Source organism: Carassius carassius, chromosome 4 (genome assembly GCF_963082965.1).
Source record: "Carassius carassius chromosome 4, fCarCar2.1, whole genome shotgun sequence".
Classification (NCBI taxonomy): domain Eukaryota; kingdom Metazoa; phylum Chordata; class Actinopteri; order Cypriniformes; family Cyprinidae; genus Carassius; species Carassius carassius.
Genome location: NC_081758.1, coordinates 31,255,137 through 31,281,745, shown reverse-complemented (window position 1 = coordinate 31,281,745; position 26,609 = coordinate 31,255,137). Strand labels below are relative to the sequence as shown.

The following is a 26,609-nucleotide window of genomic DNA, read 5'->3' as shown; positions in this document are numbered from 1 at the left end:
TACAAATTTCCCCTGTCATTTGCCACGAGGAATGACCCAAATACTTAATTTCTTTGAACGACTAGTGCAACACAAGTCATCTACAAATCACTAGGTGGCGCTCGTGCCATACGGAAGCGCTGATTTAAACCCTAAACTGGTGTTTGACTTTTAGTCTATAAATGGGGAAAGGACTAATATTTATTGTTCAAATTCTACAAACAATTCAGTGTGGCTCCATAAGGCCATTAAGCTTCATGTCATGACAAATGCATTTTCTTTATGTTTGTCAGTCATTGTCAGTGTGAAATTTGCCGTTGTTCAGGCAGCTTGAACACACAAAAGAAAGTGAATGTAAGGAAGAATTATTATTATTATTATAATTTTTTTTTTTTTTAACATTTTTAAAAAGATGAACTATTACCCACTTTGTCAAGTGTATTCTTTTAAGGTGTCATGCACTTTGTTGTATTTGAATACTTATGTTTTAATGTAAAAGTCCCAGGATAACAGCAAGTAATTTTATTCAATTTACACAAATTTAAAACCATCTGCTTTTTTGTTAAAATATTATTTAGCAAATAATGATTCCAACACGTGTATCAATAACATCGTGTACTCTACACAATTGTGTTGTGTTTATATGTTTCTCTACATCCACCACTACTGACTTGTACCGTGAAATTTGATCTAAGGGTGCACATAAACCCTAATTGTTTGTGTGCTACATTCTTCATGGCCATTGGCTATTTCACATTTGGTGGGCGGAGCGTGAAGGCTTCGCAATAATCGAATACGCTCATTGGCCAGTTTAATGGCGCGAACTTATTCCTACAGCAAATGAGTTCATGAGCGTCACATAGCGTAATTCATATTCATGAGCCAGGTGTTTGACGTACACGTTCGTAAATTCGCTGGCGGGAGGAAAACGAGGCAGTACGTACTAGCTAGAGTGTGATTTGTTTACTACATTCAGGATAGTTATGTCTCGAATACTCAACTGTATTGTAGCTGTGTGTCCAGACATGGGAATAGGGAAAAATGGAAATCTGCCATGGCATCCAATAAGACTAAGGTGAGCTCGTATTTGTTGCTAAATCTCAAGGAAATGTTGTATTGATTCAATAATATAAGAGGTGTTTGCCGTTTTCTAGTGTCCTGTGTAAAGAGTTTTGTATTTCTCACTAGCTATACGTTGTGATACGTGTGCAGTTATAGAAACTGAATGACTATTTATAAATGAATAAAGTTAAAGCATCTTACAAAACATATTAAGAAAGAATGGTAACTTCTAAGGAAGAATATTAGCTGAAGATGTACCTGAGACTGAACATTTTATGATTGCACAGATCTTTAACGTTAGTTAAAAGCTTGACCTTTATCTTGGAGTCCACTGGTAAATAACAACATTCATCCACACTACAGAAAAACCCCTGACATATTCCTGCAATTTAACACAAAGCAAGCTTCAGAATTTATTCCAAGCGTTCATTTTAATTCTTGCCTTTCATTTTAGTAATGAATTCAAACACTTTCAGAAGATGACCACGACCTCCTCAGTTGAGGGTAACATGCTTACATTGTCTTATTTTTGTTATATTTTATTTGTTTGTTCAGAAATTAGTAAAATCTTAACCAAACCATATATTCTGTGTGTCATTTGACAGGTAAAAAGAATGTGGTTTTGATGGGCAGAAAGACATGGTTCTCTATTCCTGCAGCAAACAGACCCCTGAAAAACAGGATCAACATTGTTCTCAGCAGAGAGCTCAAGTAAACCTTTTTTTTTTTAAGTTTACCATTTGTTTTCATCATGTAATAAATCACTATGCTGTTTATAAGTGAAGTGCCTGTTTCTATTGCTGGCTACATAGGACAGCCCCAGAGGGAGCTCACCACCTTGCTTCAGACTTCAGTTCAGCTCTCCATCTGTTAGACAGCAGTGAGCTTGAAAAACAAGTGGACCAGGTTTGGATAATTGGAGGAAGCGCTCTCTACAAGGTTGGTAAAATGACATAAATCTGTTGAGAAATTCCGAAAAATATAATAGAAGTATAAACATATGCTTGCTGAATATGAATCCAATCGCTTATAACCTTAAAGGATTAGTTCATCCAAAAATAAAAATTAGGCCATAAATTACTCACCCTCAAGTCATCCCAGGTGTATATGACTTTCTTCTTTCAGACGAATACAGTCGTTGTTATATTGAAACTTGTTTTTGATCTTTCAAGCTGTTTAATGCCACTCAGCAGGTGTTTCATTGCTTCAACAAAGTCCTCCTGTAGTGAATCGACATGTTTTTGTAAGGAAAATAACCAAATTGAAAACTTAATAATCAATTTGATCTAGCTTGCGCTCACTGTTGTAAACGGAAGCAGTTCTGGGCGGATGACTTATGAGGTCAGCTTTGCGCATGCGCTGCTCAGAAGTGACAAATGCATAAACGCAGCAGAGAGATCAAAACAAAACAACGGTCACTAATTAGAAGTACAAAACAAGGATTTGTAAAGCGAATGTCAGAGGATTTCGATATAAGCCAAGAGGTGTTCTTTTGCTAAAGTAAGGAAACTTTGCTTCCTTTGCTGCGGTTACCAAACGTTGGTTTTCACGAGACTCACCGGCGCAATTCAATTCAAAGTTTTCAATTCAAAGTTTATTTATAGAGCACCTTTTTAAAACAGCAGGTGTTCACCAAAGTGCTGTACATACAATATAAAATGAACCGTAAAACTAAAAAGAATAAAAAATTAAATAAATAAAAACGCAATAAAATATGCAATACATACAATAATGATTTATAACACACACTTAAAAAGAACTCCTAACAGGTAACTCTCATACTGTGTTATATGCTGTACTATAGAAATATGTTTTTAAATGTAATTTTTGTACCCTTTTGTACCCTCTGCAAACGTGTTAGAGATGCCTCACCAATGCCTACATAGAGACTATTACAATAGTCCAGGCGGGATGATATAAAAGTATGGATGACCTTCTCAAAATCAGTAAAAGATACAAATGACTTGACTTTAGATAATTGTCTGATAAAAACACGATTTAACTACCAAATTAATCTGTTTATCTAGTTTAAAGTCACCGCCCATTAAAACACCTAGGTTTTTTACAACAGGCTTCACATACAACTTTAGGTCGCCAAGATCTACATCAGGGGTATTGATGGTACCACCAGGTCGAAACAAAATGATTTCAGTTTTATCTTCATTGAACTTTAAGAAATTGGAGGCCATCCAGGCTTTAATATCCTCAAGACATGAGGTCAGAAAAAGTAGCATCACAAACATTAATATTGTTAACAGGTAGACCACACGATAAAACCAGGTCTAATGTGTGTCCATGCTCATGTGTAGAGCTAGCCACAAACTGCATCAAGTTAAACGACTCCGTGAGATTTAAGAAGTCTTTAACCAATGGCTTGGAGGGACAACAGATATGGATGTTAAAATCTCCAACAATTAAAACTCTGTCATACTTCAGCATGATTTCAGCCCGAAAATCGGAAAAGTCGTTTATGAAGTCCTTATGGTATTTGGGAGGACAATAAATCACAGCGCATAGCACTGGGTCAGGTTGATTCAGCTCAAATACAATCAGCTCAAAGCTTGAGTAGAAGTTGCACATCACACGCCGGCAGTTTAATTTTTCCTTAAAAATAATCGCAATTCCTCCACCCCGTCCTTTAAGTCGTGGAGAGTTAAAAAAGTCACAGTTTGAGGGTAAAACCTCCGAAAAGGGGCTTAACTCACCCTCGTTCATCCAGGTTTCAGTCACGCACAGTAGATCCAAGTTATTTGAGGTATAAAAGTCATTTAAGATAAAAGTTTTGTTTACCAACGACCTGGCATTTACCAGGGCAATCCTGGCGGGAGCTGGGTTATTTGCTATCCGGGGCTCACGATCCAACACCCGTAGACACGATGTGTTAACTCCACCTCTCCGAAAGCGGGGGGACACCGAACGGGGAGCCTTGGACTCCTTGTCGGCGTCGACCACCGGTACCAGCCAGGTGTACACAGGATCCAAAGAACGCATGGAAGTATAGTTGCAGTCATCTATCTGATACTCCGCTAATGTTCTACGGAGATTGCGGGAAACTGCCAGACGGGATTTCATTTTTATCGGCAGGCCGCCACGTTTCCCCCAACGTTTATGTCCCTTTTTCTTCCGAGCAGGAAACGGCGTTCGGCAGAGATACGCAGGTAACTCGTGCAGGTGAGGTGAGGTTTTCGATCCACCAGAATTATAAATTATCATATTTTCCATATTTGATCTAATGTTCAGGAGTATCTGGCAATCATACACCAGTAGAGAGTCCACATTGTTAAAAGTAGTTAGTAAAAACAACACAAACACAATTAAGGCTAGAGACAACAGATGGCCTGCCACACACACTGGCGCCATCTTGGCGCAAGTGCAATACCGACCTCATACGTCATCCTTCCGGAGCTGCTTCCGTGTACAACTGTTGGCGCAAGCTACATTAAAGTGGTTATTATATTTTGAATATGGTTATTTTTCTTACAAAAATGATCAATTTGCTACAGGAGGCCTTTGTTCACCTTTTTTATATGGAGGGGAGCTTTTTATTTAACTTCTTTTGGACTGATGCACTGCAACATCTGCTGAGTGGCATTAAACAGCTTGAAAGATCAAAGAAAAATTATAATGTAACTCCGACTGGATACGTCTAAAAGAAAAAGTCATATACACCTAGGATGACTTGAGGATGAGTAATTTATGGGCTAATTTTCATTTTTGGGTGAACTAACCCTTGTAAGTGTTTTATTTTTTTTTTTTTTTTTTTTTTTTTTTTTACTACAATGGTCTTGACTCGTGTTACCATTTTTACTAATTAACAATGGTAAATTTATGTATGAACATGGAAGTATTGTGGGATTATATATGTAAATTTGTGTAATGTTGAGAGATAATTATATGCAGGGCTCCAGACTGCGACCATTTTTTCTGCCGGTGCAACTAATTTTTGTGAGCAGTCACACTGACGTGACCACAGCGTTGCCCAAGTCATAAGCTCTGCCATTCCTGTTGCATTCGAGAAACAACAAACGGCAGTCGAAACTAAACAGTGCTATGTTTCAGCTGCGCAGAGTCAAAGTTGATTTCACGACACTGCACAGATGCGACAGTGCTGCGAGATCCACTGAGAAGCGTTTGAATCAGCCGCACAATGATAAGGTTACTGCGAGATCTAGTGAGGATCATTCAAATTCTGCACAGAAATCTCTGTTATGAACAGCGATGGCGTACGTCAGGAAACCAGAAGCGGTAATGCTAACTGTAACCAGGCTGTTGTGCTAGAAATAGTCTAATGCATTATATAATTCATTTCATGGTCTGTACAACCTTTTGAGAGAAAAATGTAAGCACTTTTCAATGACTTTCAAGCATTTCACACAACTATTTACAGCATTTTAAAGTTCTAAGATGATCCAGTTTGAATGTTTTTTTTTTTAATGGGATGAACAAAATATACTTATGGTAATCAAAAACTTATGTAAAAATTTTAAAATACATCAAATCACAATTATAACCAGTAGACAGCCGTATAGGAGAACTTGTTGCCTTATAAGTCATTCATTTCTACTTTTTTCTTATTTTTTATATATATATCTTGAAATTATAAAATCAAGAAATCAGATTTGGTAAGAATTTGACACTTTTTGTCACAAACTTTTCTTCAATTTGCTACTAAATCACACAATCAATGAAGTTGGTCAGTTTGATATGGTAGAAAAATAATGGTAAATTCAGTAAGAGTGGAATATATACATTTTATGTATATAAAAAGTAGATTTTGCGCCTGTTACTGTTGTTAAAAGTAAGTTTTGTATGCATCTTAACTCAAGCTTAGTGCTTTACTGTCAATTCTGTATAAACAATGAACAAAAACAAGAAATTAACATGAAATATTATTAGTAACTGCACTTATTAATGCAAAACAATAGTCATTTTATGAATACCCCCAGCGCTGATGTATATATTTTTAGTCAAGGTTTTGAAGTTGAAGTCTGTCTTCACCCATCATACAACCGAATTATGAAATTAATTGTATTGTTTTTGTAATGTGGTTTGATGGTTCCTAATTTGAGGGTAAATTGGACTGTTTATATACATGATATACACTATACAGCCACCTATATATCAGTTGTATTTTAGTTATAGTGCAGTGTAGACCAGATCTTTGTATTATCAGTTGTTATGGAAACTGCCTCAAGGCAAAATATACAAAGGACTCCCTTCATACTCCTTCCTCCTCATTCTGTTAATATCTTGTACAATGTAATCACTTTGTGAATGTTGTGCTGTGTTCTTCAGGAGGTGATGGACAGTTCTGGTCCCAGGCGTCTTTTTGTGACACGGGTTCTCAAACAGTTTGACTGTGACACATTTATCCCTGACATTAATATGGACAAGTACAAGCTCCTGCCCGAGTGAGTGCTCATTCAGTTGCTTGTATGTTTACATGAAGGTCTATGATACCTGGAGAGAGGTTAGCATTGTGGTTTATAATGAAGCCAGCTGCTCAGCTACAAAATATATGACAAAATAATATTAAGCTACTGTTTTTAACAGTAGTGGTTCCTGACTGTAACTTTAGAATCAGAAAGATCTTTATTGCCAAGTGTGTTTCCACAATACACACACAAAGAATTTGTCTTGGTGACAGAAGCTTCCAGTACACAGACAGACTGACAAGTGACAAGACACAGATAACATAATAAAAATAAGTGAGTAAAAACAATAGACAAAGAAAGAGTATATTGTGTATACAGATGTGCTATAGACAAATTATGCAAGGGAATGAGTTGAATGTGAGGGAATGAGTTTGCACGACTGCCCCATCATTTTACGTGCCTGCCGAAGCTTGCGATGAATTTTAATATATCCTGCCCACTTTATGACGTAAAATTGTGAAGAAAATATGAAAATATAATGCTGAACACATTAACAGTTTATTATTTATTCAGTTTATATAGAGGCCTATGTTTTGGGTGAATATTTTGGTGCCTGCCCTGCTCTTACAGACGACCTGCGCCTGGTTTTTAACATTGATAATAATAAATGTTTCTTGAGCACCAAATAGTCATATTAGAATGATTTCTGAAGGATCGATAATCATATAAAAAACATTTCTGAAGGATCGTGTGACACTGGAGTAATGACTGCTAAACATTTTAAAATGTATTAAAATAGAATTCTGTTATTTTAAATTGTAATATTATTTCACAATATTGTTTTTTTTTTATCAAATAAGTTCAGCCTTGGTGAGCCCAAGATACTTCTTAAAAAAAAAAAAAAAAAAGGTACTGACCCCAAACTTTTAAATGGTATATTAAAAGTCCATGTCAAGTCAAGTAAGAGCCCTACAGAATAAAAAAAAATGTGCATATGGCCTGCAAAAAATGTTTCATATCATGATTTGTATGAGAGATATTAATACTCCAGTAAACTTCAAAAGGCCATTTTGCCAAGTCTAAAACTCTTCACTGTTTTGAAGCATTTCTTTCTTTAAAGTACAACGTTTTTTTATACATATGTTTAGGAATATTTGTCTGGTTGAATCCTTGAATAAAGTGACATTTAATGGATATATTGGCACAGACATATGCTGTATTGTGTATCCAGAGAGAATAGTGAAGAGTGTTACATCAATGAGGAGAAAAAGCTCTCTTGTTATGTAAAAATGGCATCTAACATCAAAAGTGGGCCGCACCAAATGCCACATCTCTCAGGCACACGATAAGCATTTGAAGAGAAGTTAAATGCACACCGAATGTTGATACCGATTCATCACTGCCACTTCATCTGACAGAGCAAAATGGATCTTTTGTTATTTGTGTTCTCAAATTAATTTGATCAGTTTCAGCAGTTAATAGGCACAATTAACAATAATCTGTACCAGTCTAAAGTGGATGAAAGTTCAAGAAAGTACAAGCTTGTGTGTGTGTCTGTATTATGTCTTGTACTGCAGGTTATCTTTTCTTATGTTCTTAGCTGAAATGTGTGCTTGTGAAATCAGCCCTGACCTTTGAAACATGTGAGTAATGTCTTGTTCCTTCTGTTTCTCTTCCTTGTTTCCTTCTGGTCAGTTTCCCAGGTGTACCAACGGGCTTACAGGAGGAGAATGGTGTTCAGTATGTGTATGAAGTGTATGAGAGCACCAAAGACTAAGAAGATCCTTTAAGCATGATGTTAAAGTCGTAAACGTGGTCTTACATGTTGCGTGGTCCAGTTTTTTAAATCAGACTTCTGTAATTGCCTGACACCATCCCCCTTTTTTTCCTTCTTATTTATGTTTGTCATATTTCCTGTCAACTCTTCTTAGTAATAAAAATGAAATGCCCAAAAATATGTTGTGATTCTAAGACAGAAAATGTATAAATATGATTTTATTCCATGATGTTATGGTAAAATGTTGTGTGTGGATTTCTACAACTTTATATACAAAATAGAAAGTAGACAGAAAATCATCAGAAGGCAGAGAGTGAGTAAAATGGGGTCAAATGGACAGGGTCCAATCTCACATGAGCTCAACAGCTCATCTTGTTGCATGGGTCCTCCTAACCACTAGGTCTACTCTCTGGTGATTTGCTGCCTTTTCTCAAATATGCAAAAACTCTTTGTTTTTCCACTGGCACTGCCATATATATATTTTTAATTAGTTTCAGATTTAATTCCTGGATTATCATTTTAAATATTCAGAAAACAGTATACCTAATTTTTATAATAAATGTTCTTTTCCACATCTGCTATCCACTTAATTATTCTTCATCTTGCCAACTGCTAAAGACATCGTGGTCATCTCCATTTCCAATAGCAACTGAAGTGTCTGCTGTTAAGACACATTTAAGATCTGAATGCTCTCATGAATATGTTGTTTCGTCTTCAGGCTGGCTGATTGACAAAGGTTGTCATAGTTCAGAGAAGGGTCACAATATACAAGCACTTTTCAGTCTAACCCACACAGACTCCTATTTTAAAAATCTAAATGCCGCAATCAGACAAAACCTTTTTAATCTGATTGGTTTCGGGTTTGTTCAGCCTTAATGTACTATGAATGTTTACAACCGGGCTGAAATGAACCTGACTGGAATTCCAATTACCCAGCACGTGCACCATGTACACAACTTAAGTAGCACTTAGATTTATTTTCAGAGTACAAACAGTATCTAGAGACTTGAAGTGTTTGCGCTTCACTATTTTATGCAAATGAGTTGTCTTTCAGATTAAAGGGTAGGAGAGCGGTGAACTTGACATTTTTCTGTTTATCTTTTTTTTATTTGGTATGCCCAGTGTTTGCTATTAAATACCATTCATTGTCTGTTATTATTCCATTAGGAGTCTTATGATTGTCCTTTTTATCAGTGCCATCATTGCAGGCTTATATATAGTGACTGCATCAGTCAAATGGATCCATTACACACCCTCCACGTCCCTCAGGAGCTGAACTGCTGCCTCAAAGGCGAGACAGTTGTGTCATAATGATGTAACTGCACCATAGGAGTCATGATCGTGTGAGCAATGTTGACATCAGAGTTAGAAACAAATGAGAATCTGCGCACAAACTCAGCATATGAGTTCAGTAACACTCTTTCTTAACAGGAGAATAATGGAGTGATCACACACTGACGCTGAATGTGTAGGGACTGGCGTCACATTGCTCTATTAAGCTTGACTGTCCCCCGATGCACAGGGACTTGGTCTGTGTTTCGTTGGTAGCTTGTTTCGAGACCTGAAAGCAGAGGCGCTTGTTCTCTCTGTTATCTCTCCTCTTTCTGTGCCACTTTCATTTTATACTCCGTGAGTGCATATATCCACACGTTAATCTGCCACTTCAAGTTCCAGCTTTAGTCTCACTGCTGGATTACTTGTCTATTACCAAGATGACATGAAACAGGAACAAGCTATTGGAAAACTTGCAGAAAAAAGCTGCAACTGGTTTAAAAAAGGTAAGGACCTAATCTCATCTCCTTTAGAAGTATGAATACTTTTTTAAATTAAATACACTTTACATTTTTATGATGTATAATTTACAACTTTTTTTTAATGTAAAAGATTTCTTGCCGATTTTTATTTTATTTTATTTTAGATGTGCGAAGCTGTTGGTCTTGGTTTTTTGATGCAAATCTTGCTAGACTTTATATGATGTGACGTGATAGAGCGGTTTTGACCTTGACTCCATTCATCTGTAAAAATAAGTACAAGTAGTTCACACAAAAATAGCATCTGAGGATTTTACAATGCATGTGACTTTTTAAAGCTAAACTTAAACTATACGTTTGTGTGTGTGTGTGTGTGTGTGTGTGTGTGTATATATATATATATATATATATATATATATATATATATATATATATATATACATAAATACATATATGTAAAAGGAATTTAAGTAAGGTTCATCTGGGTTAATTAAAACAACATTTATGTATTTAATATAAAGTGATTAAGTATAAAAAATTCTTAAATGTGAAAGAATAAGCCATAAATGATTGTGTATAAAAATATATTTTAAACAGCTATTTTTATAATACAGTAGAAATTGAGTTTAAATGACAAAATAGTCAACTTGTAAATAATGTAAATATTTACATGTAAATAATTATTTTCCAAATGAAATGAAAAAGACATGCAAAGTTAAAGAACTTCTGTATGCTGCTTTCCCTGTTTCGCATATAAATGTGTTGTATGGACATGGAAATGTATCGTATCAGCAGAGGAGGCTTATAATTTATTCTCCTGATCCTGGCAAACCTCGAAAGCACAGTGAGGAAGCTTTCATTACCCTCATTAATCAAGACAGACAAAAACTATTCTTATTCAGTTATCAGTTGATGTCACAGAGAGTGGGTTTTCATTTACCCTGCAGGTGTTTTGAGAGGGACAAAATCAGCCTACCATTTGCAAAGAGAATTAAGTATTGTGTGCTCTGGCATGAATCACAGATGCATACAGGTGCGTGAAGTGGTCTGGTGCTCCACTTCAGTGCTGCTGCTGCTGCTGCAACAATCACCACCCTCGCCTGCTTTGGTCCTCATTTGCTCCATGCTTTTTAGCACAAGGCAGCGACAGAGAGATAGGCCTGTCATTAAAAATTCTCTCTGTTCCCAAGCGCGATTGAAGACTAGGGCTATAGCACACAAAGCTGTGGTTTTAAATGCCAACCCAGGGAGCTCTAGGAATTAGCAGCTTGAACCGAGATGTCCTGCAGCCATCAGGCAGTGTGTTTGTACCAGGCCAATCAGGACTTTATCCTGTCTGTACAACCTGATTTGAAAAGCCAATCCATCAGGACAGAGTGGTTTATTAACATACAAAACATAACATGTAAAGAAAGATTTTGTTCAGGAAAGGCAGACATTTCAATAGGTAAATAAAGGAATTATAATCCACAAAGATTTTACATTTACCCAAAGTGCTGACGCAGTCTCTCATTTAGCATGGTCACATGGAGCCTCCAGTTCTAAGAAAAGCTACAGTTAGAGTGTCAGCCAAGGTTGTCATCCTTTTAATTTTTGTTGGAGGACACAAAAAGATTCATTTTCTTACTCAGCTCCAGTGAATTCACATTTATATACCTGACTGAGGCAGGCTCGCACTCACTCTTTGTTAAATAAAGAGTGCACTGCGAATGCGCTCTGAGCTGAGAGAACAAGGCCACATGCACAAAAGACTGTATAAAGGAATGCCATGCAATAAGGCAAATACAGATTGCCTCAAGCTATTGAATTCCAGCCTGCTGAAAAACACTGCTATTGCTCTTATAAAAACAGACCGTGCATGTCTTGTGCACGCTAAAGACAACACTTATACTACATTCGCTATTTTTTAATAGACAGCATAATTCCCCATGTGCGTCTTTTACAAAGCAAAAATCAAGGTCACAGCAATGCTCTTACAATGGAAGTAAGTAGGGCTGTTTTTTTATTTTGAATTAAACACACTTACATTCATTCCTCTGTTAAAACATTGTATGTATTATTTGGGCTGCAAAGTTGTTCCCTCTATTTTATGACAATTTTAGGGTTTTAAATGTTACGTTTTCATGGCAATTAAATAAAACGATGTAATTTTAAACAGATACTAACAGAAAATTTAAACATAACTATAATCCAGATTTTTTACTTATTTAAAGAAAAGGAGGCACAGGTTGAAATTTATTTGAACTTTATGCCAAAAGTGCTGTTGATTGAGCAAAACTTGTATTAAAGGGGTCATATGATGCGTTTTCTATTTTTCCTTTCTCTTTTGAGCGAGCTCCTTTGTAGAATCCACCGGCCACACTGTTCTCAAGCCGGCCACCTCTGCTCACTCAAGGCCGCAGTGTGTGATGTTGTTTCGTTGAGAAAGCGAAACTACTTTGTTTGGCCTTCCGTGTTTATATCATGTTTATAATGGGTTTTATGCTCTGGTCAGACAGAGCATCACAATATGTTGAGGGGCGTAACATTTTGGTCACACGCTTGATGTATTCGGCCAATCACAAAACACTGGATAGCTGGCCAATCACAGCACACCTTGCTTTTCAGACCAATGAGCCTTGTAAAAGTCGATAGTTTCAGAAGGTGGGGCATAGAGGAAAAACAATAATGTACAGTATGTGGAAAATAATGCGTTTTTGAACCTTAAACCGCATAAAAACATTTCATTACACCTAATTATAAATAATGTAATGTTCAAAATAATGTTCTTTTTAGCAGCATCATATGACCCCTTTAAACTCAGAATATAGCTTTACATATGTTGCCTAAAAGCATGTTAAGAACAGAAATATACTGCAAAATTAAAATAATATAAAAGGGCAGTAATTCATCTTGTGTAAAGGGGATTAGAGAACTAATTCAGTTTTCTTATGTCTTCTTGTCAAGTACCACCTAGACATGCCACCTACATAGTCATCATAAAAAACATCTTCATATTGTCTATCCGGTGAATGGCAAGAGACACTAGAGCAGAAAACCTCTCTAGCATATTATTCTAAGGTAAAGAGGGAGATACACATTTCAATGTCAAAGAGTTATCAGGTTTGCTTTGATGTGGACGAATCGGATGCAAAAGCAGACACTTAAATGAAAACCTTGAAAAACTGTGATTCTGATGCAGTGTGCTTTCCTCTCTTGCCTGACAGAAGTCAAAGAAGAAATCAGCTCCTATGATCTACTGAGCCAGCGTGACATTAGCCTCTCAACAGTCTCACCACACAATCATGGAGGACTCAACAGAGGTGCGAACGGACGGAAACTCTTTGCTTAAAGCAGTATATCTGTGTCGCCTGAGGTTGACGCGTCTGTTGCTGGAAGGAGGGGCTTACATTAATGAGAGCAATGAGAGGAGAAACTCCACTGATGGTGGTCTGCAAAAGTCACCATGCCGATGCTCAGAGTGTGCCAAAACACAAGATCATCAGGTGGGTCTCTTATAAGTTAATTATACTAGTCATTTGTGCCATGAAACTCAGATATTAGTTTATTAAAAAGTACATAAAAAATGCAATTCAAACATCAGTACAATAACTCTTTTATGATGAGCATGTTTTCATTTCTGAAATGAGTAAAAAAATTGTCAAGCTGAGATGTATGTAATCATTAAGAAAAAATTCTCTTTTTAAAAATATTGTATAAAAAACACTTTTTGGCATAAACCTATTTTTATTTCTTTAAAAATAAAGATTTTAAGAAAACTGCTTCACAACTGATATGTGTCAAGGCCAGTAATTAATTTTCTTAGTCTACCGGAATATTTGACTATTTTATGATAGACTCCAAAAAAAAAAAAAAAAAAAAAAAAACAATATTTAGAAAAGAAATTGCCATTAAACATACATTACTGGTAATAATTTTTAAATGTATACTTTTATTAAAGAACAATGTATTTAGTTGCCCAAAAGTGAAAGTAAAGATTTTTAATGCTACAAAAGATTTTGAATAAATGCTGTTCATTTAAACTTTCTACCTATCAAAGAATTCTGAAAAAAAATAAAAATAAAATAAAATTGTGCCAGGGTTTCAACACAAATTTAGCTTTGCCATCACAGGAATTATTTACATTTTAAAAGATATAAAAATATAAAAATATTTATTTTAAACAATAATAACATTTTACAATATTAGTGTTTAACTTTATTTTTAGTTAAATAAATCCATAAGAGACCCCAAGATATTACACCATAGTTTAATATAACATTTTTGGATGCTTACACTGATATGTATTCAAGAGGTAAAGGAAACATCTGTTTTGTATTTTGAATTACTTGAAAGTCACGACATTTACCAAATATGGTGACCCATACTCAGAATTGGTGCTCTGCATTTAACCCATCCAAGTGCACACACACACAGCAATTGGAAGTGAATACCCCCCACCCCACCCCAGAGAGCAACTGGGTATTTAGGGTGGAAGAGCACTGTTCATTCACTCCCCACCCACCCACAAACAACTCCTGCCAGCACCAAGACACGAACCTGCGACCTTTGGGTTAAAAGTCCAACTCTCTAACCATTAGGGCACAGCTGCCCCACTGTTAATTTCAGTTGTTTTATTTTTTTGAAAATAAAAGCTTTTAAAAATCGCTTGGAACAAGCATGAATACCAAGAGTGTATTTCTTGGCACACTAATTTTTTTTCTTCTGTTTACAAGATTTTAAATTATTTTTCTTTATCATGAACACTCTGGTATGCCATTGATCCATTCCTTTATGAGCTCACTTTAATGTATCAATCTCCTCAACAGGTATCTTCTTGAAAACGGTGCAGACCCCAACATCCAGGACAAGTCTGGTAAGACTGCCCTAATGCATGCCTGTATAGAACGGGCAGGAGATGAGGTGCTGTCGCTTCTGCTGTCCAGTGGAGCTGACCCTAGTTTAGAGGACCACAATGGTTCCTCTGCTCTGGTCTATGCAGTTAACGCGGGAGACAAGGATGCACTAAGTGTACTACTGGATGCCTGCAAGGCCAAGGGCAAAGAAGTCATCATCATAACAACAGACAAACTACCCTCTGGAAGACAAATGACCAAGCAGTATCTGAACGTAACACCTCCTCCAAATCTTGAGGACCGGTTGCACTGTGCCCCTGTGTCATGTATGTGCCCTTCTGAAATTCAACTCTGTACCCCTCTTATCACACCACCCACCAATAACCAATCAGAGACCTTGGGATCCACTCCAACACTGCCCACATCCAAGCCAGGATCACCGACTCAAGATTCAAGCCCTCTGCAAGCAGGTAGTGTGGCGAAGCTGTTGCATCTACAAAGGCTTCACTCAGAGCCCTGGCTGAAGATCCCTCCATCTCTGCTTCTACAGCAATGTAAGTCCTCATCCTTGACCGAGGAGCTTCTAGATATCACCCCTGAAGAGGAGCTCTCCTTTGGGTACAACGGTTGCAGACCTCCACTGAAAGCAACAGTAGCCCGGCACCAAAGCATTGATGTCAAAGACTCTACTGGTCTGCTTAGAGCCTTTGAGACATCATCTGACCCTGAAAGAGAACTAACAAAAGAACAGAAATGGCTCAGTAAAAAAATGTCCTATGATGGAGAGTTGCTACCACACTCTTCCTCACATCAGAACCTCAAACAGGCATCCATCTCAGATGCTGCCCTAGTGGACTGGGACCCAGGCTTTCTTCCCAATCTGGCTGTTTCAAGTCTGCGCAGCATTTTTTGCCGGCGCAACACTGGAATGGACCATTACAGTTCTGACTCTCAGCTGCCTCAGTTTGGGAGCCAACCTTCTGAAGACCTCGGGGGAGGAGGAGGAACTGGAGGGAAGGAGAAACGCAAGCTTGTTACTAGCCGCTCCTCCACTCTCTCAGGATCCAGAGAGTCTTTGGAATGTCTCGTCCAGAGGAAGAGCCCAGCAATGCTGGAGCGGAGGGGATCCGGAGCCCTACTCCTAGACCATATCTCACAGACCCAGCCTGGTTATCTACCACCTCTCAATCCGCATGCGCCCATTCCAGATATCAAAGTTAATACCAGTGTTGGCCTCAACAGTGGAAGCAAGCCTGTGGCAGGAACTACACCCGTTGTTTCTGGATCCAGGCATTTTGTGCCCTGTGCCCCGAGTCATCCCAGAGATTACAAGAATAAGAGTCTGCTAAGACGACACTCCATGCAAACCGAGCAGATCAAGCAGCTGGTCAATTTTGAAGAGATTTTTGGTCAGTAATCCATCACAAAGGAAGGTTGTGGTAAATACAGAGATTTAATGTCATGTGTCAGTCTACACTAAGTCTGAAATCCGAAGATAATAAAGTTCAGATTTAAATACAAATTAAAATAAACATATCAACCACCTTCCTAAAATGCACTTTCCAGACAGGACAATGGGATTCTGTTTATTTTGATCATTTTAAACTTGACTGCACTTTACTTCTGTTCTTTGTGCTCTCACTCATTAGTGCACTGAATCAGGATACTGAACTTTGTTGCTGTTTAAGGCACTGCTTTCTTTTTAAACCTGATTCATGTTTATGTATTTACAAAACAGAATATATTGTTATATTGTGACCTTGTGTTTACACATTGACTAAATAAATGCAAATAAATGCATATTTATATATATTTTATATATATATATATATATATATATATATATATATATATACATATAAGTTTTGTCCAATGATACTGTATGCAATTACATGTGTTTGTGACATTTTCTGCAAAAATAAATGAAACCGAAATAATTTAACACAACACTTTCACTTTCTTCTATATAGTGGTTATACATTACAATTCAAAAGTTTGTGTATAAATTAGTGTATATACATTTATACATGTGTGTGTGTATATATATATATATATATACACATATATATATATATACTACTACTACTACTACTACTACTACTAATCAGCAAGGATGCAGTAAATTGATTAAAATTACATTGCTACAAAACATTCTATTTCAAATGAATTCTGTTCTTCTGAACTTTCTTTTCATAATTTTTTTGTATAAATAGTGTGATTAGTGCATTCACACTGAAAATTCGAACCGAACAAATGAAGTGTGGAATGTTGGACATTTCATGCACTCTTCATGCAGCTTTAATTACATAGAGGAGAGGGAGGTGGTCTCAGACTCCGATGTTGAATGACAAAATAAGCTTATAAAATTCATACACTACATGGTTAAGTACATAATGCATTAGCATACAAGAGCATAGTAGTGTATAGTAGGGGTGGCATGGTTCGCTGAAAAAAACCCCGTACCGTTCGGTTCACCACAAACGGTTCGGTTCGGCACGAGCTGGGACCGCGGTTCAATTTAAATCTGACAAAGCATCTGTAATATAGTTTGCTATAAATTGCTACAAATAGCACGTAAAACAAACTGGGTTCAGTTAATATACCTTTCTGTTACGGTGGCCCAGTAATGCACAACACAACGACATTAAAAAAGCAAACATAAGCTCACAACACAACGACATTAAGCCACAACATAAATACATTAAGCCACAACACAAAGACATTAACCCACAACACAACGAAATTCTCACAACACAACGAAATTAAGCCACAACAGAACGAAATTTTCACAACACAACGAAATTCTCATAACACAACGAAATTCTCACAACACAAATACATTAAGCTACAACACAACGGAAATGCTCCCGACCACTAGGGGGCAGTTGGTCTGCAGAAACGGGCAATAGACTACATATTTCCTGTGAAATCTCAGGGCGAATAAGAGAGTGCATTACCAGCTGCAAACTTTTATCCATAAACGATGAATATTACATAATATTTATACATTTTGCTATAATACGACAAATTAAGTATACCACAGCAATATAATTATTTAATGAAGAGTTCCATAGACATCTGTGAGGGTGGTTTACACCGCTATTGCTGTGCCCCGATTTGTGAGGCTCCTCAAAGGTTTTTCACACTTCTCCACTGGATGTAGAAACTCGAAATAAGTGGATTCAAATTAGTAATGTAAGATTTAAGGATTTCAACATCACTTCTGATACTTCAGTCTGCAGGCGCCTCTTCAAGAATGACAACAGCATGCGAATCTACAATAGGTAAGATCTAAACCTTTATTACTATATTAACGAGCACAATGTAGGCCTATTTTGAATTTTTTAATTGTCATTATTTATTTTTTGTCGCTGTGGTTGCCTGTTTGTTTAAAAACCTCTTCCGTGGATCAAGGCAATACCTGTTAGTAGATGATTAACCCAAAAATAAAAAAATAAAGCTGTCATCATATACTCAACATTATGTCGCTGTAAACCCATATGGCTTGCTTTGTTCATTGGCATACAGAAATGTTGTAAATGTTACCGTCAGTCAGCTATCTAGATAGACCCCACAGAATAAATTCAGAACAGTTTAGAATGACACGAGGGAGAATAAGCTAAAACCCCAGCTAAAATCTTTTTACAGACTTACCTTTTTTCCACTTGTATGTCAATACATTATACATTTTTAAGTATCCTTCAGGTTCAGTGTAGGCAAACAAACTTTTTACATTGTTTGGTGTGTATTTTCTGAAAACATGTCTCATCCAATCTAGATTTGAGAAGTAGATCCATTTAATGGCCATTTGGAGAGTTATTGAACCTGCATTCCACATGGTTCGTGAGACCAGAGCAAGGACAGCTACAGCGAGGAGAGAAGTTGGAATAACAAGCAATGCAATGGTAAATATTGATATTGTATTGTTTGTGACAGAGAAAATTTTTTTTATATTTATTTTCACTTTTTGATGCACACATTACATGCATGTATCATAATTATTTAACAATTATTTTGACAGTGTCAGTCTCTGCAGCCCTTCGATGAGTTCCCCCTCTACATGGTCCACCTTTCAGTCGATCTTCCACAGAGAGATCTGGCCTTACACAAAAAACTTGGGATGGATTCATTTGGTTTTATTTGTACAGACTACAATATAAAATGTAAATTAAATATTATGTAAGTGCAAATATATGTAATTTTAATATGTTTTCTTGCTCACCAGTGTAGTGTAAACATGTAAATATCCACAATTAAATTTTTTAAACTTTGATACAGTTTTAATAGTTATGTAAAATACAAATACTAATAACTATGACAGTGACAGATATGAAAAGATGATGTATCAATATTAGACACTTTACTCCTACCTTAACCACTCAGCGAGTTTCCTCTCTTGAAAACAGGACCACCATCCTACTGACAGGTCCTGGCTTAATTCTCTAGGCATACCAATGGGGCGTGTTAATGTTATTAATCAAAGTTTATTAATTATGTCATACATTAAAGAATTTGATAATTCTCTTACTTACCATTGTTCTAGGTTTGTGCCAGCTCTGCTCCCTTCAGTGCAGCTCTGTACAGGAGGAACTGCACTGATTCTCAGTTCTGAATAGTGTGCTGTCTGCTACAGTGCTGCAACAGTATGGATGGGAGTCCGTTAAAATAATCTGTGAAGATAATAACATTGGTTTACATATTTAATTAATTTCAGATACATTTGGAATTACTTTCAGTTGCATTTTAAATTATTACATTGTAAATTACTCTATATTTAAAATAAATTATGACAAATAATTAATATTTTATATAATGTTACAAACATGCCAATAGACTGTAAAGAGATCAGTAATATTTCAAAGGATGTCCCTATCTCTCTTAACCATTTCTGATCTTGTTTGCTTTTTACTGAATAGCTTTATCATGCTTGTGTTGGGGATCCCTGGAAAACTGCTATATAAATGTGACAAAATTAATTCAAGCTTCAGGTTACAGATAATATAATTTGAAAATATAACAATAACTGTCAGACTAAAGCCCCGTTCACACAATGAATGATAACTATTAAGATAACGATAGAGTCCACAGCAGCGAACGATATAATCTGTTTATTCTAAGCGTGCACAAGCTCGTCCGCTGCTTTACATTCTCGAGCTCGTTATAGCAGGATTCTGATTGGCTGTCAATGTTTTTAATCGTTCATCAGCTGGAAAAAATAGTTCTTAATTCCAATGATATTGTTTCTCTTCATTATCATTATAGCTGCGGTGTGGACTCTTTTTTTAAATAGTGAGAACGATTTTTAAAACTAAATATCTTTATCGTTTTCTTTATAGTTTGGTGTGAACGGTCCTTTAAGATTTATTACGATACATGGCAATCTAAAAATGGCAACAGTATTTAAAATACTTTATATCAAGTGAAGAAGTTTATATCACAGCAAACACCTATCAGAACCACCGATGCAAATCAACGTGGATTACCGGGAGTCCTGCTGTTATTTCTACTATCTCTTACGAGTTATAAAAAGATGAGGTGGACGGAGTTTAAAGCTAAACTCTAACTTAGCCCTGCTATTTTTGAGCTGATCAAGTCAGTGCAGCAGCGTTATCCAGCCTTATTAGCTAGATTTGCTAGAAGACGATAGAACAATACTCACCCTAAAGTTGTTGATGTAACGTTTAATGCCCTTCTCCGCGCGATGAAATTCATTTACAGTCATCAGGAGAAGTTCTTGTAAGATGAAAACATCTCGGTTACGTATGTAACCTTGGTTCCCTGAATAGGGAACGAGATGCTGCGGTGACGTCACCACGTATGGGAACACCTTCGGTGTGACGAATGTCTGAAGCCCTATACCATCCCGCCAATCCTATTGGCCAAATAGCGCGTGGCACCGCCCAGTCATGCGTAGGCATATATATACCTGGTGCCGCGCGCCATTTACCTCAGATTTCATGACGAGAAGGGAAGAAAACTATCAAGGTACGGCACGGCCAGAACCGCAGCATCTCGTTCCCTATTCAGGGAACCAAGGTTACATACGTAACCGAGATGTTCCCTTTCATAGGTCACTTCGATGCTGCGGTGACGTCACCACGTATGGGAACGCTATACCATCACGCCTGACGTACCTGATAGCTTGGATCCAAGGAAGCATCTGCTCAAGCGGAGAGAACCCGGGAGCCAGGGGCCATCCTCACATCCAGACTGTAAGACCTGATAAAAGTGCTCGGTGAGGACCAACCTGCCGCAGCACAGATATCATCCATAGAAGATCCACTGAGAAAGGCTTGAGAAGAAGCCACTGCTCTTGTGGAATGACCTTTTACTCCTAAGGGCGAAGCGAGCCCGCGCGCCTCATAGGCCAAGGAAATAGCCTCCACCAGCCAATGGGACATGCGCTGTTTCGTAACTGCATGGCCCTTATTCTTATGTCCAAAACAGACAAACAGCTGGTCAGACTCACGCCATGGGGCAGTGCGATCCACATAAGTCTTCAACGCCCTCACAGGGCAAAGACTTAGATCTCCAGACTCTGTCGCAGCAGGAGAAAAGGCCTCCAGGACCACCTGCTGAAAATGAAAAGGATTAGACGCGACCTTAGGAACATAATTAGGCCTAGGTCGCAACAACACTTTCACAGAGCCTGGTGCAAACTCCATGCACGAGGGTGAGACAGAGAGAGCCTGTAAATCCCCAACTCTTTTAAGGGAGGATAAAGCCATGAGAAGAAGTGTCTTCAGAGACAGGAGCTTATCCGATACAGTTTCCAGGGGCTCAAACGGATGCCCTGACAAACCCAGTAACACAATGGATAAATCCCATGAAGGAACTCGCACAGGGCGGAAAGGCCTCAACCGTCGCGCACCCTGTATAAAGCGAGAAACCAGTGGGTGACGACCCACTGAAACACCACCTATATGCTCATGGTGAGCTGAGATAGCTGCCACATAAACCTTCAAGGTGGCTGGTGTCAATCCCTCCGAAAAACGGTCTTGAAGAAATTCCAGTACTGAAGCCACAGGGCAGTAAACTGGATCTACATCATGAGTTTCACACCATGTCATAAACAGTTTCCACTTGAAAGCATATAAGCGTCTCGTAGAAACTGCTCTAGAGTTCAATATAGTCTCGGTAGTTTCAGCAGAAAGACCGGGACATATCAACTCACTCCGCTCAGAGGCCACGCCCACAGGTTCCACAGATCTGGTCTGGGATGCCAGATCCGTCCCTGTGCTTGCGACAATAAATCCCGTCTGAGGGGAATCTCCACCGGAGAGCCCGCTAACAGATTGATGAGATCCGCAAACCACGGCTGTGTGTGCCATCGCGGAGCCACCAGCAACAGCTGTCCCACTCTGTCCCGCCGTATTCTGCATAATACCGCTGGGACTAGCCGAATCGGAGGAAACGCATACAAGCTGGTCCTGGGCCAGCTGTGAGCTAGCGCATCCAGACCCAGGGGTGATGGAGGGCTCAGGGAGAACCATAGCGGGCAATGCGTAGTCGTGCTCGACGCGAATAAATCCACTTCCGCTTCCCCGAAAATATGCCATAGGTGATTCACCGTTTGGGGGTGTAATCTCCATTCCCCTTGTTCCAGAGTCTGCCTGGATAATAAATCCGCTCCGAAGTTCAGTCGTCCGGGGATGTGAACAGCCCGGATCGACAGAAATTTGTCGTGAGACCAAAGAAGAATCCGCCTCGCCAGTCTGCACAGAGGGCGAGAACGTAATCCTCCCTGATGGTTCAGATAAGCCACGACCGCAGTGTTGTCCGTTCTGAGAAGCACATGACGGCCGGTCAGTAGACTCGAAAAATACTGGAGAGCCAGAAAAACCGCCAGTAATTCCAATTTGTTTATGTGCCAGCTGCGTTGTGCCGCTGTCCACACTCCGTGGGCTGGGCGCCCCTGACAAACAGCTCCCCACCCGGTCAAAGACGCGTCTGTCGTGACAGTCTCTCGGGAAGCACAAATTCCCAGCCGAACCCCGGTGAGGAGAAATTCGGCTGATGTCCATTGCTTTAACGACATCACACACCTCCGCGTCACCGAGATCGTTCGATGCGGAGAACAACGGGGTGAAATATTCTGTCGTTTCGTCCACCACTGAAACGGGCGCATGTAAAGCAAACCCAGGTGAATCACGGGAAGCGCCGCCGCCATTAGACCTAGTAGTCTGAGGCACAGTCTCACTGTCACTGTGTGACCCGCCCTGAAGTGCTGAACGCATGACGTAATCGACTGAGCGCGCGGGGCAGAAAGCTTTGCTGTCATCGCGCGAGAGTCCAAATCTACTCCCAGAAAGGTAATCCGTTGAGAGGGGATTAATACACTCTTCTGGAAGTTTGTGCGTAAACCCAGGCTGTGTAAATGATTTAGCACAATATCTCGATGAGAGTGTGCTTGAGTCTGAGAGTGCGCTAACACCAGCCAGTCGTCCAGATAGTTTAACACACGGACGCCCCGGAGCCGCAACGGGGCCAGAGCTGCGTCCATGCATTTTGAGAATGTACGGGGAGCTAGCGCTAAGCCAAAGGGAAGAACGCGGTACTGATACGCTTTGCCCTCCAAAGCGAATCTGAGGAACTTCCGGTGTCTCTCGATGATCTGAATATGAAAGTAAGCATCCTTCAGATCGATCGTGACAAACCAGTCGTTTGGTTGAATCTGAGACAAAATAGATTTTACCGTCAACATCTTGAATTTGCTCGACCTGAGTGCAAGATTTAGACGGCGTAAATCCAGAATGGGTCGTAATCCGCCGTCCTTTTTTGGTACCACAAAATAACGGCTGTAAAACCCTGACTCCATCTGAGAGGGGTGTACTTCTTCTATAGCCCCTTTGCTCAGTAGAGCTAACATTTCCTGTCTCAGCACCGCCATGTCCATCGGTTTCATCACCGTGGAGAGAATTCCGCGGAAAGGGGGCGGGCCTTTCCGAAACTGAATGGTGTATCCGTGACAAATTGTGCGTAACACCCATTGAGAAATGCCGGGCAAGCGTTCCCACGCGGCCCGAAACAATATTAGCGGTTTCAACATGTTCGTTTCCTGCAGCGCTGTTGCACACATAGAAATGTCCGGGCACGAAAGACTCATGGTGTTCGTGCACAGGGGAAGTATATGCAGAGCAGGCGTTGTATCTCGTTGTACGTAATCCTGAAACGTGTCCACGGCAGGAATTAGGCCAACAGATTGAGCATCGGGCTCTGCCGCTAGCGAAACAGCGGCGGCTGAGCGAGCCGTCATGACGGGCCGTTCGATGAAGACCCTTTGAAGCGCTCCTCGAGCTCTGAAAACTGGATCGTGCATAGTGTCTGAGGAAGCGATTGGTGTTACAGTTGGCTCCAATGCTGTTCGAGGCGCTGTTTGCGGCGAAACAGTCAGGGTTTGAGCGTGGGGACTGCAATGAGAGTGTTGGATGCGCGAAAGCGGTCCAACAGCGCTCTCTAGCGGAGGGCACAGTCCCTGGCAGGCAGCGAAAAAATCAGGAGCTGCTGTTATGTGCCCGAGGGCGAGAGGCCTTGGCCGTCGAACTCAGGTTCAATCTTTTTCGCTGGCGTTGTTGAGCCGGTGGAACAACCCTAGGGCCCCAGTCCTTGCGAGGGGGCGCCATAGGTGAAGGCTCTTCCCGAGAGGGCACTTGCTGGCGGTGAGAGGAGGTTGAGCGAGAACGCGCGGGCGCCTGACGGCGTTCAACCTCTCTGGGTCTGCGGGGAATCAGCTGGCGGAAAGCGGCTGATTGTTGTTTCGCTGCTGTGAACTTCTCCACCACTGAAGTGACCGCCTCTCCAAATAAACCGTCCTTAGACACAGGGGCATCCATGAGGAAAGATTTATCTTTTTCCTTTATATCGGTGAGATTAAGCCAGAGGTGGCGCTCAACCGTAATTAATCCCGCCATGGAACGGCCCACTGCTCGAGCAGTATGTTTGGTAGCACGAAGCGCCAAATCAGTAGCTCGCCGTAATTCCTTGACCGCCTCAGGTGTAATGCCGTCCCCCTCGTCCAATCCTTTTAACAGCTCCGCTTGGTAGGCCTGAAGGATCGCCATGGAATGAAGCGAAGCAGCCGCTTGACCAGCGGCCATATAGGATTTTCCCACTAAGCTAGACGTGACTCGACACGCCTTCGAGGGGAGGAGGGGGCGGGACTTCCACGCCGCGGCCGAATTAGGCGCAAGATGTTCGGCGAGAGTCTCTTCTATCGGCGGTATCGCTGTATAGCCGTGACTCGCCATGCTCGAAATGGTGGCGAAATCCGCGGCTGCAGCGTTCGTGATGCGCGCCGCAAACGGCTGTTTCCAGGACCTCGAAACCTCCTGGTGGAGGTCCGGGAAAAAGGGTAAAGGCCTCCGGGGCTGCGCAGGTGTCCGACTAGTTAGAAAACGGTCGTCCAGCTTCGAAGAAGGTTGGGACTCGGCCTTCTCAACCTCCCATTCCAGCCCCAATGTACCCACTGCACGGGAAACCACATCCAACAGCTCACTGTAGGAGGGGGAAACACGCCTCTCCTGTCCACTAGGAGGGAGAGGGCTCGTGTCAGCCGCGAAGTCCTCAGACCCCGAGGCCGCAGTGGAAAGAACGTCGTCATCATGACGGTCACAACCGAAGGAGATGGCACTACATGCCCCCGGTGTGGGCCGCAAATCCTCACAGGAGAAAACGACAGGTTCAAAAGTTTTCCTGTGTATTAGGGTAGGGGAGAGCGAGCGATGTGGAGAGTAATTTTCCATCGCTGAACTGTCCTCGAGCTCCATGTCACACGTGTCACCCCAAGCTATCACCTCGTGCGGTGCCTCGGCAGTCGCAGAAGTGGTGTGGCGGGGGTTAGACACGGCGACATCGGAGAATACATCTACCCTCGAGCGAAGGACCCTGAGTCGCAGGCCATCGCAATGGGGGCATGAAGAAAGGCCGCTAAGCGCCTCCTGTGCGTGGTGTAAGCCTAGGCAGACTACGCACCTGTCATGAGTGTCCCCCTGAACGATGTACCTGGTACACGGGTCCTTGCACTTCTTAAAACTCATCGCGTCCGCGGAGAGGAGTATACTGCTCGTGATGATTCGCTGAGAACGCGAGACAATAGGGCACAGAAGATTCGCTTCGTACTGAAGGAATGAAATCTGAGGTAAATGGCGCGCGGCACCAGGTATATATATGCCTACGCATGACTGGGCGGTGCCACGCGCTATTTGGCCAATAGGATTGGCGGGATGGTATAGGGCTTCAGACATTCGTCACACCGAAGGTGTTCCCATACGTGGTGACGTCACCGCAGCATCGAAGTGACCTATGAAAGGGAAATCTTCTCCTCTTGTCAATTTGAAAGCTCTACGGAAAGAGCAATGGTTTCCCCGCACAGCACCGGATTTACATAAGCCCCCCTGAGGAAAGACATTGTGTACAAGAGCAGAGCTAAACGGTCCAAATATTATCAATTTATTTTTTGCTCGATTCATGAATCGATACATTAATATTATCAGGATATCAAAACATTAAAAAAACACGTTTTTCATTTAAAAATTGATTACACATATTAAGTTACACATACGTCTCGATGAAATATCGGTGTTTAACTTTCAACACTGCCCCCTAGTGGTCGGGAGCACTTCCGTTGTGTTGTGGCTTAATTTCGTTGTGTTGTGAGAATTTCGTTGTGTTGTGGCTTAATGTATTTGTGTTGTGGCTTAATTTCGTTGTGTTGTGAGAATTTCGTTGTGTTGTGGCTTAATGTATTTGTGTTGTGGCTTAATGTCGTTGTGTTGTGAGAATTTCGTTGTGTTGTGGCTTAATGTATTTGTGTTGTGGCTTAATGTATTTG

At 40.2% G+C, this 26,609-nt stretch overlaps 1 protein-coding gene and 1 pseudogene across 2 annotated transcripts; both read left to right on the top strand.

Moving 5' to 3' along the window:
• The first annotated feature begins 851 nt into the window (after positions 1 to 851).
• LOC132139771 (dihydrofolate reductase-like) lies at positions 852 to 8,767 on the top strand. Of its 2 annotated transcripts, XM_059548377.1 has the most exons (7): positions 874 to 915; positions 991 to 1,054; positions 1,496 to 1,545; positions 1,647 to 1,752; positions 1,854 to 1,980; positions 6,337 to 6,452; positions 8,112 to 8,767. In XM_059548377.1, exons 2-7 carry the CDS (start codon positions 1,005 to 1,007, stop codon positions 8,191 to 8,193), a joined length of 531 nt encoding a protein of 176 aa, XP_059404360.1. In that variant the 5' UTR covers positions 874 to 915; positions 991 to 1,004; the 3' UTR covers positions 8,194 to 8,767. The 2 variants fall into 2 exon arrangements, with proteins under 2 accessions (XP_059404359.1, XP_059404360.1); XM_059548376.1 differs by having other exon boundaries at positions 852 to 1,054.
• Positions 8,768 to 13,154: 4,387 nt separating this feature from the next.
• On the top strand, positions 13,155 to 16,349 carry LOC132131024 (ankyrin repeat domain-containing protein 34B-like; annotated as a pseudogene).
• Positions 16,350 to 26,609: the final 10,260 nt, after the last annotated feature.

Bases quoted from the DNA above. Each gene is read 5' to 3' on its own strand.
- LOC132139771 (XM_059548376.1), top strand. From the start codon at position 963: ATGTCTCGAATACTCAACTGTATTGTAGCTGTGTGTCCAGACATGGGA. The intron at 1,055-1,495 runs GTGAGCTCGTAT...CTTTCATTTTAG, and splicing joins TGGCATCCAATAAGACTAAG to TAATGAATTCAAACACTTTC. The intron at 1,981-6,336 runs GTTGGTAAAATG...TGTGTTCTTCAG, and splicing joins GAGGAAGCGCTCTCTACAAG to GAGGTGATGGACAGTTCTGG.